Here is a 15255-nt window from a genome sequence, read left to right as displayed (position 1 = left end):
ATGAAGTAGGTTTTCAAAGCTTGCAGAGAGATTTAGGCCAATTAGAAGAGTGGGCTGAAAGATGACAGATGGAGTTTAATGCCGATAAATGTGAGGTGCTACATCTTGGTAGGACTAATCAAAATAGGACATACATGGTAAATAGTAGGGCACTGAAGAATGCAGTAGAAGAGAGGGATCTAGGAATAATGGTGCATAGTTCCCTGAAGGTGGAATCTCATGTGGATAGGGTGGTGAAGAAAACTTTTGTTTGCTGGCCTTTATAAATCAGAGCATTGAGTATAGGTGTTGGGATGTAATGTTGAAATCGTACAAGGCATTGGTAAGGCCAAATTTGGAGTATTATGTACAGATCTGGTCACCAAACTACTGGAAAGATGTCAGCAAAATAGAGAGAGTACAGAGAAGATTTACTAGAATGTTACTTGGGTTTCATCACCTAAGCTACAGAGAAAGGTTGAACAAGTTGGGTCTTTATTCTTTGGATTGTAGAAGGTTGGGGGGGACTTGATAGAGGTATTTAAAATTATGAGGGGGATAGGTAGAGTTGACATGGATAGGCTTTTTCCATTGAGAGTGGGGGAGATTCAAACAAGAGGACATGAGTTGAGAGTTAAAGGGCAAAAGTTTAGGGGTGACATGAGGGGGGACTTCTTTACTCAGAGGGTGGTAGCTGTGTGGAACGAGCTTCCAGCAGAAGTGGTTGAGGCAGGTTCGATGTTGTCATTTAAAGTTAAATTGGATAGCTATATGGACAGGAAAGGAATGGAGGGTTATGGGCTGAGTGCAGGTCGGTGGGACTAGGTGAGAGTAAGCATTCGGCATGGAGTAGAAGGGCCGAGATGGCCTGTTTCCGTGCTGTAATTGTTATATGGTTATAAGTGATGGCAGGTGCGACACAGATATCAAATACAGAAGAGCAATAGCAAATGAAGCTTTCCAAAAAATGAAGACCATATTAACAGACAGAAAGATGAGCATGTACACTAAAAACAGAATACTGCAGTGCTACATTTATTCTATCCTGACTTATGGAAGTGAATGCTGGACCATTTCCCCAGCAATGGAAAAGAGACTAGAAGCAACTGAATTATGGTTCTACAGGAGAATGTTAAAAATATCATGGACCACACACACATCAAATGAAGAAGTTCTCAGAAGAGCCCAAGCAGTTAGATCACTCATACCAACAACAAGAGAAAGACAACTCAGATTCCTAGGACACATCATACGGAAAGATGAACTAGAAAAACTCATACTCTCTGGAAAGATTGAGGGGAGCAAACCTTGAGGAAGACCTCGGCTTATGTACATCAAAAGCCTAGTCAGGTGGCTACACATTGAGGAAATGGAAGTCATCCAAAAAACCAGGGATAGATCTATATGGAAAACCATGGTCACCAACATCCGCATCAGATTTGGTAGCTAGATAGACAGACAATAAAACTAATTGTCTTCTCCCTTTCCTACATTTGATGAAGAGTTCCTGGACATGCAAAATTAACCATCTCTCTCTCCACAGTTTTGCTCTATCTGCTGAGCCTTTCCAGCATTTCCATAGATGTTGCTTGACCTGCTGAGTTGTTCCAGCATTTTGTGTGTGTTGCTTTGATTTCCAACATCTGCAGATTTTCTCTTTTTTTCCAGAATTTTCTGTTCTTATTTTAGATTTACAGTACTTGCAGGTTTTTATTTGATTTTTGGAAATTACCATATGATTCATGCAATTTCAAAATGTCAAGTTATTATTATTCATTTCCTCAAATATTCGGTTAGAAATAAAGGAATTTGCTTGTCTGTACTTTGCACTTAAAGCTATCTACTTATGAAACTGATACGACTAGAAAGAAACCATCCCGAAACTTTTAGATATTAACAGTAATATGCCTGAAACTGGATATTTATTCAAAAAGAAAATGTTGAGAAGAGATAGAGAAAGAGTAACGGAATGGGATTAATTAATTAATTAATTAATTACCACTTTCAAAGTGAAAGCACTAGTTTAGTAAACTGAATTAATGAATTATTTAAATCACTTAGCAATATGCCTGATAAATACTTGATGCAGTATGTAATCCAAGCAATTGCTCATGTATAAATGTAACTAGTGTCAATCAAATTTATAATAATATGCCTAATGGATGATTTTTTAAACAAATATAGTGGATTATATAAACAAAAGATCAGTTTTAACAACACGATCAGTCACATTTTGAGGCCATATCCATTTAGAACAGAGATTGAGGAGGAATGTCTTTAGGCAAAGGGTGGTGCATCTTTAGAATTCATTGCTACAGATGGCTATGGAAGCCAAGTCATTGGGTCTATTTAAAGTGGAGGTTGATTAGCCAGGACAATAAAGTCACTGGGGAGAAGATAGGAGGATGGAGTTAAGAGGGATAATAAATCAGCCATGATGGAATTGCAGAACAGACTCAATGGGCTGAATGGCCTAATGCTGCTCCTATGTCTTATGATCTTATAACAATTTGAACAGTCACATTTATAGAAAATATATGCTCTTGATCTCACAAAGGAGAAGACTCTGAAGGCAGCTTGACTGACAAACTTTCTGATCCATTACGGTAAACATACTTTAAAATAGTATGCATTCCAAACATACTGTTGATTTCTGAAATTCTCATAAATATGGGGCAATTAATCATTGCCACAGGATAATAACAAGTACTGGCTATGATTTTATGTATAGCTCTCACATCTGCAGTGAACACATTGAGTAACAAATGGTTATATTACAGCACCTCACAAATAGCACCCACACTAATATCGCAAGCATCGATTGTGACTGCAAGGTACAAGAGAACACTACATTCTCTGAGTAAAGTGAGGTAAAATTTTTCATATTGAAAACACAGCAGGATTAAAGGGGTAACACACATCAAAGTTGCTGGTGAACGCAGCAGGGCAGGCAGCATCTCTAGGAAGAGGTACAGTCGATGTTTCGGGCCGAGACCCTTCATCAGGACTAACCGAAGGAAGAGCTAGTAAGAGATTTGAAAGTGGGAGGAGGAGGGGGAGATCCAAAATGATGGGAGAAGACAGGAGGGGGAGGGATGGAGCCAAGAGCTGGACAGGTGATTCCCTCTCCCTCCTGTCTTCTCCTATCATTTTGGATCTCCCCCTCCCCCTCCCACTTTCTAATCTCTTACTAACTCTTCCTTCAATTAGTCCTGACGAAGGGTCTCGGCCCGAAACGTCGACTGTACCTCTTCCTATAGATGCTGCCTGGCCTGCTGCATTCACCAGCAACTTTGATGTGTGTTGCTTGAATTTCCAGCATCTGCAGAATTCCTGTTGTTTGCAGGAATAAAGGGGTGATGACTGAGAGAGGTTAGTCTGGACACTAAAAACAAAACAATTCAGAGAATAAAGCAGATGAACTTTTCAAAGGCAAATGTATCGAAAAGCAATTTGTGTTTTTCCATTCTGTCATTAAATACTCTATGTCAGCCCACAGAATTCTTTGACCTCCTGGAAATTGTAATATTTACAATGTTAATACTACAGTATGTAGCATAATCTTTTCTGATACAGGATAGTGGTGGGACCAGACATTTGAATATTGCTACCATGGCCTTGCAAGGTAATTGAAATTAGTATGATGCCATTTACTGATATAATATTTTCAATTGTCCAAAACTTGTCACTCTGTTACTAGTGCAACTTACTCTAATTTTTGGCACCACTCTTCGAATAGTCTCAGAAGTATTCTGTCGCATCAGCTTTGGTAGATTAACAACCACACTGGTTCGCTGAACGTCTTGACCGGAACTGCAAAAAAAAAACAATTAAACTTACTCCTTCAAACAGAATGAGACAGACAGCAGAAAATAAAAAATGAGAGGAAATATTCTTCAGCATCACTTTTCTATACACAAAGTTCAAAGTAAATTAATTATCAAAGTACATATCTGACACCATATAAAACCCTGAAATTCATTTTCCGCTGGGCATACTCAGTAAATCCAGGAAACGATAGAATCAATGAAAGACTGCACCCAACGGGACAGATAAACAACCAATATGCAAATGACAACAAACTGCACGTACAAAAGAGAATAATAAAAATAACAACAATAATAATAATAAATAAATAAACAATAAATATTGAGAATATGAGATGAAGATTCCTTAAAAGTGAGTCTAAAGGTTGTGGGAACAGTAATTCTAATATGCAAAAATCTATTAATCACAGTCTTGAATTTACCCCAGTCCTTGTGACTAGATCATTCCAAAGATGCCCTATGCTCTGGGTTATGAAATTCACTCTTGAAAGAGCACCTCTTCATTTTAACCACTTGTTCTAGACACAGTAATTGCAGGGGGTGGGGGAAAGATCTACCCTGCCATACCCTCTCGTTCACAGACTGCCTGCTTAATTTTTTCCAATCTGAATAATTCCCCCATCGTAGGAATCACTCTGGTTAACCTTTATTGCATTTTATCTCAATCACTTAGCTACCATGATCTTTTCCATCCTAAGTAAAAACGAGAAGTATTAATTTAAAACCTTACACATCTACTGTAGCCTCACACATAAATGACAGCTAATCTTTAAGGGGCAAATAACAGGAATTCTGCAGATGCTGGAAATTCAAGCAACACACATCAAAGTTGCTGGTGAATGCAGCAGGCCAGGCAGCATCTCTAGGAAGAGGTGCAGTCGACGTTTCAGGCCAAGACCCTTCGTCAGGACTTCGTCGGCCTGAAACGTCAACTGCACCTCTTCCTAGAGATGCTGCCTGGCCTGCTGCATTCACCAGCAACTTTGATGTAATCTTTAAGGGGACCTATTTTCTCACTAGTTACTCTTTTGCTCTTATATATACCAATAGACTTACATAACATTCTCCGTAAAACTAATCTGTCAAGGATATCTCCTGGCCCCTTACTTCCCCTAATACTTCTTACTTGCACTCCCTAATGGTATACTCCCTTCCTCAAGGGATTTACTTCTTCCCAGTAGGATCCACTTGACATATGGCTCCTTCCTTTTCCTGATCAGAGCCTTAATACCTCTCATCAGTAAGGGTTCCCTAATTCTGTCAACCTTGCCTTTAACTTTAACACAAACATGTTAACCCTGTACTTGCCCTATCTCACTTTTAAAAACCTCTAACTTGCTTTTTTATCTCCTGATAGTCTAATAGCATCAAAACCAGCCTTCCCCCAATTTAGAACTTCAATGTGTGGCAATGTAGAATACTGTAAGTCCATTGGCTCGTTAGCGGGCCGATGGCGGGGGAGCTGCCTGGCCTCAGTTGTAGAGTGGAACAGGCCCTCATGCTGCAAGGTTATCTGTGGCAGCCCCACCCCCCACAGGGGAGGAGACATCAGAGGCGGTGCAGTGCGGCTGGGTTAAAGGTTGGCCCCTCCATTCAGTACTGCCCTCCATTGTTTGTTCAGAGGAAAACAAGTCGGATTATGATCATCTACAGCTACACAATGCGCGATGAAGAACTACTATACATGCTTGATCTTGCAGAAACTTGGCTCCAGGACAATCATTCCATGCACTATTAATCTACAGGCCATGACATCAGGGACTCAGGCTATATTAATTATTATTTTTATGGCTGTATGTTTTACAGCCACCTTGTACTGTGTGTGACTGATAGAACTGTGTTTTGCACCTTGGCCCCTCAGGAACAATGTCTTGTTTGGCTGTATTCATGTGTATGGCTGAATGACAATTAAACTTAAAACTTGATCTGGTGGAGTATTTTTTCATTACTATTTTAAAAGTATGAATTATGGTCACTAGTCCAAAAGTGCTCTCTCACTGACGCTTCAATCACTTGCACAGCTTCATTTCCCAAAAGAATGTGATTTAGCATTAAAATCAAATTATAATTTCATGCAAAATGATATTGATTGCTAACAGATGAATCCTTAGTTTTTGAAATGCCATGTGAAATACAGCAACAGACTTCTATGTAGTTACCACATAACCAATTGTTATGATTTGTTCATCAATCAGGAGACACAATGGAAAAGTTTTCTGTTTTTGCTTTTACTAATTTCCCTCGACATACACAGGCATTAACTGGGCACGGCAGGAATGAGACCAAAGTGCCCACACAAGAAACAGAAACAGGAGTAATGTTCACACACACATCTCCTTAGGGGATTTGTTGACACAATCTGATTGATAATGTTTCTCTGTTAAAATCTGCCATAAGAATGCAAGTTATTATTTGTCTGTCAATCAAAGAGAGTCAGGAGCTTATGATAATAATCTGCTTTATTTACACTGTACATGTCAACAATAGAAGGGGTTATTTTCAATCAGGACTTTCTGTGTCTCAAATTACTTTATGCATAACAGCATGCTTGCCATCCCTGAGAACATGGAACTTCTGCACGTAGCATATGAACCTATGTAAGTGTCATCTCATATTGTAAAATGTAACGTGTTTTAATTGCTATTAACTTGGTTGATGTACTAAAGTAATTCTATAATCACAGAAACTCTGCACAATAAAAACATTAATCAATGGTAATGCAATTATTCACGTATAAGGTGATGTGCAGCATTTAGATTGAGACAAATGGAATAAGTTCAAGAGGGTATTCTGACTAGAATGCTGTGTGTTCATTTTGTACTATGTTCAAACAATAAACTTCAATGCTCCTGTTGGCTTAGCAGAAAAATAACTTCATAGCAATATTCTAATTTGGCAAGTAGTAGGAGCATTCAAACTATTGTAGCACAGACCAGGCCCTGGTGTAGGAGGGCGCCTGTTGCAGCCACCCAGGGCAGGTGATAGGTGATGCCAGACGCAGTATGGCGAGGCAAGCATCCAAGCTGGGATGGGGCTGGCTTCTCCCATCAGTGATGCTCTCCATTGTTCGCTCAGTGGAAGACAAGCTGGTTCGTATTCGGCTCTGGCTGCACTAGTGCGTGATGATCGGACTGCCTTGGGCTTGTTCTTGCTGTCAAACATCCCACGCCCCATCAATTTACAGAACATGACGTTCAGGGACTTGGGCCATGTTATTATTTTTTTGTGACTATATGTTTACTTCTAATGTAATTATATATGCTATATATGTTTCATGCTGTGTAAAACTTTCGCACCTTGGCCCCCAGACTAACACTGTTTTGTTTGGCTGTATCTATGGACATCCATGTATGGTTAAATGACAATTAAACGAACTCAAGCTTGAATAACAGATTAAAGAAGTAATTATAAACATTAAAAACAATCGTTAATGTAGCTGTAGTGACTAGGGCTCATGGATTTAGACTGAAATAACTGTACAATTTGAATCCAAGGACAGAATAGATAGATAGATAGATATACTTTATTAATCCCGAGGGAAATTTGGTTTTGTTACAGCCGCACCAACCAAGAATAGAGCGTAAATATAGCAATACAAAAACCCCAACAATCAAACAACAAAATGCAAACTATGCCAGATGGAAAGTAAGTGCAGGACCAGTCTATTGGCTCAGGATGTCTGACCCTCCACGGGAGAAGGAGAAAAGCGAAGCAAAGGACACATCTCTTTTTGTCAGGAATGCTGTTTACACATTTGTTCAAACTGGCATTTGGTCCCAGGTGTCTCATAGCAATACCATTAACAGCTAGACAGCTTGGCTAGAAGGTGGTGAATCTATGGAATTGAATTGACTTTACTACTTACATCCTTCCTATACACGAGGAGTAAAAAATCTTTACGTTATGTCTCCGTCTAAATGTGTAATGTGCAATTTATGGTAATTTATAATAATTAGTATGTACAACAGGATAGTCAATATAACATAGAAGTACAGTTGTGTCAGCATGAACTAAGCAGTCTGATGGCCTGGTGGAAGAAGCTGTCCTGGAGCCTGTTGGTCCTGGCTTTTATGCTGCGGTACCGTTTCCTGGATGGTATCAGCTGGAACAGTCTGTGGTTGGGTGACTCGGGTCCCCAGTGATCCTTCGGGCCCCTTTTACACACCTGTCTTTGTAAAAGTCCTGAATAGTGGGAAGTTCACATCTACAGATGCGCTGGGTTGTCTGCACCACTCCCTGCAGAGTCCTGCGATTGAGAGAGGTACAGTTCCCAGACCAGGCAGTGATGCAGCCAGTCAGGATGCTCTCAATTGTGTCCCTGTAGAAAGTTCTTAGGATTTGAGCGCCCACACCAAACTTCTTCAACCATCTGAGGTGAAACAGGCGCTGTTGTACCTTGTATGAAATGACTTTTGAAAGTCTAAATTATCTGCTTCTTTCTTCTTAAGTGCAAAGCAGAAAGAAGCTGCAGCTGTAAAACAATCAACTTGTGAAAATCGACTGCAAGGTAGCAGAAAGGATAAACATGATAAAGTCAACCTTCTCCTACTTCTCCAGTAGTGCCAAAGCCAACCACCTACAAGTAGAAAACAGCAGAAGAGTTTCCATTCATTCCTAATTTCACTTCAAAGTTACAGATTGAGAATATACCGGACAGAAATGTCAAATTCTAAGGTGAGATGCCCAAAACCATGAAGTTCAAAGTTCAAAGCAAAATTTATAATCAGTGTACACACATGTCACTACATACAACACTGAGATTCATTTTCTGTGGGCATACTTAGCAAATTTATAGAGCAGTAACTTTCCACCACACATCTATAGAAGTTTGCCAAGGGTTTCATTAACATGCCTAATCTCCGCAGACTCATGAGGAAACAGAGGCACTGTCGTGCTTTCTTCACAATAAAAGTTATATGACAGGTTCAGGACAGATCCTCTGAGATAGTGACACCCAGGAATTTAAAGTTACTTACCCTATCCACCTCTGATTCTCTGGTGATTACTGGCTTATGGACCTCTAATTTACTTTTCCTGAAGTCTATAATCATTTCCTTAGTCTTGTTGACATTGAGTGAGAGGTTGTTGTTATTACACCACTCAGCTGATTCATCACACCATAACAGTGATATCATCAGCAAACTTGTATATGGTGTTGGAGCTGTACTTAGCCACATAGCCACAGGTGTAAAGCGAGTAGAGCAGGGTGCTAAGTACACATCCCTGTGGTGCTCCTGTGCTGATGGAGATTGTGGAGGAGATGTTTTTGCCAATCTGGAGTGAGGAAATCCAGGATCCGATTGCACAAAGGTGTATTGAGACCCAGGGCTTGGAGTTCACTGATTAGTTTTGAGGGGATAATGGTGTTAAGTGTTTAAGTGTAATCGATAAAGAGCATACTGATATCTGCATCTTAGCTGTCCAGATGTTCCAGGGTTGAGTAAAGAGCCAACAAGATGGCATCTACTGTAGATCTGTTACTTCAGTAGGCAAATTGGAGTGGATCCAAGTCACTGTTCAGACAGAAGCTGATATGCTTCAATCCCAACCTCTCAAAACACTTCATCACTGTGGATGTAAGTACCACTGGGCGATTGAGAATGATAAAGAGAGCTTCATCAGTTCACGGGAAGTAACATTCCATTAAAAGCACAGTTCATAGCCAAAACAAACTGATAAAATGGAAAATGTGTCAAGTGAGCAGAGGTACAAATTATCTTTTTATTTGCTAGCAAATTCAAGTTGAAGTTCATTGTCATTCAGCTGTACACAATTCACTTGTGGACCCTATCAACAGATCACTTGCAATACCAGAGGAAACAACACACTGGACCATTGCTACATCACCATCAAGAATGCCTACGGTACCATTCCACGCCCTCACTTCGGGAAGTCTGATCACCTGGCAGCACTTCTACTCCCTGAGTATAGGCAGAGACTGAAGACTGCAACACCAGTAGTGAGGACCAAGAAGGTATGGACAAGGGAAGCACAGGAGCGCCTACAGGACTGCTTTGAATCAGTGGACTGGACTGTATTCAGGAATTCATCTTCAAACCTGCGTAAATATGCTGCAGTCATTACTGACTTCATTAAATAGTCATAGTCATACCTTATTGATCCCGGGGGAAATTGGTTTTCATTACAGTTGCACCATAAATAATAAATAGTAATAAAACCATAAATAGTTAAACAGTCATATGTAAATTATGCCAGTAAATTATGAACTAAGTCCAGGACCAGCCTATTGGCTCAGGGTGTCTGACCCTCCAAGGGAGGAGTTGTAAAGTTTGATGGCCACAGGCAGGAATGACTTCCTATGACGCTCTGTGTTGCATCTCGGTGGAATGAGTCTCTGGCTGAATGTACTCCTGTGCCCAACCAGTACATTATGTAGTGGATGGGAGACATTGTCCAAGATGGCATGCAACTTGGACAGCATCCTCTTTTCAGACACCACCGTGAGAGAGTCCAGTTCCATCCCCACAACATCACTGGTCTTACGAATGAGTTTGTTGATTCTGTTGGTGTCTGCTACCCTCAGCCTGCTGCCCCAGCACACAACAGCAAACAAGATAGCAGTGACCATTACAGACTCGTAGAACATCCTCAGCATCGTCTGGCAGATGTTAAAGGACCTCAGTCTCCTCAGGAAATAGAGACGGCTCTGACCCTTCTTGTAGACAGCCCAGTGTTCTTTGACCAGTCCAGTTTATTGTCAATTAGTATCCCCAGGTATTTGTAATCCTCCACCATGTCCACACTGACCCCCTGGATGGAAAGAGGGGTCACCGGTACCTTAGCTCTCCTCAGGTCTACCACCAGCTCCTTAGTCTTTTTCACATTAAGCTGCAGACAATTCTGCTCACACCATGTGACAAAGTTTCCTACCGTAGCCAGGTACTCAGCCTCATCTCCCTTGCTGATACATCCAACTATGGCAGAGTCATCCGAAAACTTCTGAAGACTCTGTGCAGTTGTTGAAGTCTGAGGTGTAAATGGTGAAGAGAAAGGGAGACAAGACAGTCCCCTGTGGAGCCCCAGTGCTGCTGATCAATCTGTCGGACACACAGTGTTGCAAGCACACGTACTGTGGTCTGCCAGTCAGGTAATCAAGAATCCATGACACCAGGGAAGCGTCCACCTGCATCGCTGTCAGCTTCTCCCCCAGCACAGCAGGGCGGATGGTGTTGAACGCGCTGGAGAAGTCAAAAAGCATGACTCTCACAGTGCTCGCTGGCTTGTCCAGGTGGGCGTAGATACGGTTCAGCAGGTAGACGATGGCATCCTCAAATTCTAGTCGGGGCTGGTAGGCGAACTGGAGGGGATCTAAGTGTGGCCTGACCATAGGCCGGAGCAGCTCCAGAACAAGTCTCTCCAGGGTCTTCATGATGTGGGAGGTCAATGCCACCAGTCTGTAGTCATTGAGGCCGCTGGGACGCTGCGTCTTCGGCACAGGGACGAGGCAGGACGTCTTCCACAGTACAGGAACTCTCCGGAGCCTCAGGCTCAGGTTGAATACATGGCAAAGTACTCCACATAGCTGAGGGGCACAGGCTTTGAGCACCTTGGTACTGACACCAGCCGGCCCCGCAGCCTTGCTTGGGTTGAGACGTTTCAGCTGTCTTCTCACTTGTTCAGCTGTGAAGCCCACCATGGTGGTTTCGTGTGGGGAAGGGGTATAGTCATAAGAGCAGGGTGGGGCACTGTGAGGAGGGGTAGGAGGGGAGAGTGGAATATGTGTTGGTTGGGGGCCGACAGCAGATGAATCATGTGGGGGATGGGCAGGGGCCACAATGTCAAATCTGTTAAAGAACAGGTTAAGTTCATTGGCCCTGTCCACACTGCCTTCAGCTCCTCTGTTGCTAGTTTGCCGGAACCCAGTGATGGTCCTCATCCCCCTCCAGACCTCTCTCATGTTGTTCTGCTGGAGTTTCCACTCAAGCTTCCTCCTGTACCTGTCTTTAGCCTCCCTGATCCTGGCTTTCAGGTCCCTCTGTATTGCCCTCAGCTCCTTCCTATTTCCATCTCTAAACGCCCTCTTTTTAGCGTTCAGGATGTCCTTAATGTCCTTTGTCACCCATGGCTTGTTATTTGAATAACAAAGGACAGTTCTTGTCGGAACATTGCAGTCCACACAGAAGTTGATGTAATCAGTGATGCACTCTGTGAGCCCATCAATATCCTCTCCATGTGGCTCACAGAGTGCCTGCCAGTCTGTCACCTCAAAACAACCCTGAAGCACCTCATAAGCCTCCTCCAACCATTTTCTCACTGTCCTCGAGGTTGCAGGTTTACTCTTCACCAGAGGCACGTAGCAGGGTTTTAGATGCACCAGGTTGTGATCTGACCTTTCCAATGGGGGGAGGCGAGAGGAGCTGTATGCATCCTTAACGTTAGCGTACATCAAATCTAGAGCCCTCTCCCCTCTGGTTGTACAGCTCACATACTGCGTGAAGTTAGGCAGTGTTCTAGCCATGGTAACCTGGTTGAAGTCACCCGAGATGGTCATGAGGGCACACGGGTGCTGGGTTTGTAATCTGGCTATGATGGTGCAAATGATGTTACACATCGACATCGGGTTGGCAGAGGGAGGAATGTACACAACAACCACAATTGCATGCGAGATTTCCCTTGGCAAATAATATGGCCGGAGTCCAACAGCAAAAAGTTCAATATCCGGGCTACAAACACGTTCCTTGATCGTAATATGCCCAGGATTGCACCATCTGTTGTTTCAGAACCGCAAGCCCCCCTCCTTTGCGCTTACCGCTCTCAGTGCAATTCCGGTCAGCTCGAACGGTCTGGAAGCCCTCTATGGAAACGCTTTGATTGGGTATGTCCTCGTGCAGCCACGTCTCAGTAAAGCACATGACATTGCTCCCCCAAAATGTTCTCTGAGTCCTGACAAGCACCATCAGTTCGTCCATTTTATTCCCCAGCGACCTCACATTTCCCATGATGAGAGAGGGGAGACACGGTTTATAACTTCTCTTCTCCATAAGCCTCTGTTGTCTCGACCTGGTCCTCTTCCCATGCCTTTTTGATCCCCCTCTGCATCCTCTGTGTGTTTTCCTCCAGATTTCAGCCGGGATGTCCGCTGCTCTGTTCGCTGAACCGGCGGGCATGAGCGCAATCAGCTGGTCCCTGGAGTAAACAGTGCGGCCATCCTGCTGCCACGCTAACGAGACGTGCCCAAACGTAACTATTTCCAGCGCTAAAAAAACAAGTAAAACTCTCTCCACCAGCACGTTAGAGAGGGTGCAGTTTTGACGTGTTAGCGTGAGAAAAAAATACGACAAATAACTAAGTTAAGAAGTTTAAAAGTAAGAAAGTATGGAGCAACGGTAACAGGCTGCATGCACAACCGGCGCTTGTAAAACCTGGGTAGATGAGTGTGTGCCGACAAAGACTTACTGCACATTCCCAAACCAAAAGCTGTGGATGAACCAGGAGGTATGTTGTCTGCTGAAGGCCAGATCTGTGGCATTCAAGTCTGGCGACCCAGGCCTGTACCAGAAAACCAGGTATGATTTGCAGAGGGCTATTTCAAGGACAAAGAGACAATTCTGAACGAGTTAGAGGCGACATTAGATGCACGGCAACTCTGGAAGGGTTTGCAAGGCATTACTTCCTACAAAGCCAAACCCAATAGCATGAATGACAGCGATGCTTCACTACCAGATGAACTCAAAGCCTTCCATGCCCTCTTTGAAAATCCCTCATTGCTTCAAGCGCTCCATTATCATTCCAGTTCCTAAGAAACCCACTATCAAGGGACTAAATAACTACAGGCCTGTTGCCTTGACATCTGTGGTCATGAAGTCCTTTGAGAGACTAGTGTTGGCTCACCTGAAGGACATCACAGGCCCGCTGCTGGACCCCCTGCAGTTTGCTTATCGGGCAAATAGGTCAGTGGATGATGCAGTCAACATGGGACTGCATTACATACTACAACACCTCGACAAGCCAGGAACTTCTGCGAGGGTCCTGTTTGTTGACTTCAGCTCAGCGTTCAACACCATCGTCCCAGAAATCCTCCACTCCAAACTCACCCAGCTCACTGTCTCCCCCACCATCTGTCAGTGGATCACAAGCTTCCTGACTGACAGGGTGCAGCAAGTGAGGCTGGGGAGCATCATTTCTAGCACCCGGACAATCAGTACCGGTGCCCCCCAGGGATGTGTGCTCTCCCCACTGCTCTTCTCCATTTACACTAATGACTGCACCTCATAGGATCCATCTGTTAAACTCCTGAAGTTTGCAGATGACACAACTGTTATTGGCCTTATCCGAGACGGTGATGAGTCTGCATACAGATGGGTGGTGGAACGGCTGGCCCTCTGGTGTGGTCAGAACAATCTGGAGCTAAATACGCTCAAGACTGTGGAGATGATAGTGGACTTCAGGAGGAGCCCCCCAGTACTCCCCCTACTCACTATACTCAACAGTATTATGTCTGCTGTGGAGACCTTCAGGTTTCTGGGTGTCACAATCTCCCAGGACCTGAAGTGGACACCCAACGCGGACACTCTTATCAAAACGGCTCAGCAGAGTTTGTATTTCCTATGTCAACTCAGGAAGTACAACCTCCCTCAGGAGCTGCTGATTCAATTCTATTCAGGAAGAATTCAGTCTGTTCTCTGTTCGTCCATCACTGTCTGGTTTGGATCAGCTACCAAACAAGACAAGAAAAGACTCCAAAGAACCACCAGGGCTGTGGAAAGGATTATTGGTGTGAAGCTGCCCTCAATCCAGGACTTACATGCATCTAGAGCCAGGAAGCGAGCAAGCAGCATCATTGTAGATCCATCACACCCTGGACATCACCTGTCCCAACTCCTTCCTTCTGGTAGGTGCTTTAGATCACTGTATGCCAGGACAAATAGGTACAAGAACAGTTTCTTTCCGTATGCCATCAGTCTTATGAACACTTGAATTTTAGTCTATTATAAACCAAGTCCACCTGTACATACACAGGTATACCTCATTGTATATAGTTCACGATTATTTGCACTATTGTTTTATTTGCTTTTTGATTCTGTACAGCGAGAGCTCAGGGAAACCGGCATCAAATTCCCTGTATGTGTCCACATACTTGGCGATAATAAAGGATTCGGATTCTGATTCTTCTGAGAACACAACTACAGCTGTGAAGATCCCTGATGCACCTGATGACCCTGTGATCTCTGTCTCAGAGGTTGATGTTAGGCTGTCTTTAAAAAGAGTGAACCCTCACAAGGCAGAAGGTCCTGATGGAGTACTTGGTAAGGCTCTGAAAACCTGTGCAAACCAACTAGAGGGAGTATTCAAGGATATTTTCAACCTCTCACTGCTACGGGCGTAAGTTCCCACTTGCTTCATAAAGGCAACAATTATACTAGTTCCTAAGAAAAATGATGTGAGCTGCCTTGACGATGATAGCCTGGTAGCACTCACATCGACAGTG

The 15255-nt window shown here is 43.2% G+C and overlaps 1 protein-coding gene and 1 long non-coding RNA gene across 4 annotated transcripts in view; one reads left to right on the top strand and one right to left on the bottom strand.

The window, feature by feature from the left end:
* Positions 1-15255, bottom strand: part of ppp4r4 (protein phosphatase 4, regulatory subunit 4) — a 287977-nt gene that overhangs the window by 156297 nt on the left and 116425 nt on the right. For all 3 annotated transcript variants that reach the window (XM_063043403.1, XM_063043393.1, XM_063043412.1), the window contains exon 3: positions 3690-3792. In XM_063043403.1, the coding sequence (XP_062899473.1) occupies positions 3690-3792 (103 nt within the window). The remainder of the gene's footprint in view (positions 1-3689; positions 3793-15255) is intronic.
* Positions 6376-15255, top strand: part of LOC134350908 (uncharacterized) — a 44144-nt gene continuing 35264 nt past the window's right edge. Inside the window, exon 1 of the long non-coding RNA XR_010019031.1 lies at positions 6376-6403. This is a non-coding gene — a long non-coding RNA (uncharacterized LOC134350908). The remainder of the gene's footprint in view (positions 6404-15255) is intronic.

This window comes from Mobula hypostoma, chromosome 1, assembly GCF_963921235.1.
Source record: "Mobula hypostoma chromosome 1, sMobHyp1.1, whole genome shotgun sequence".
NCBI lineage: Eukaryota > Metazoa > Chordata > Chondrichthyes > Myliobatiformes > Myliobatidae > Mobula > Mobula hypostoma.
This window is presented reverse-complemented; position numbering and strand designations above follow the sequence as displayed.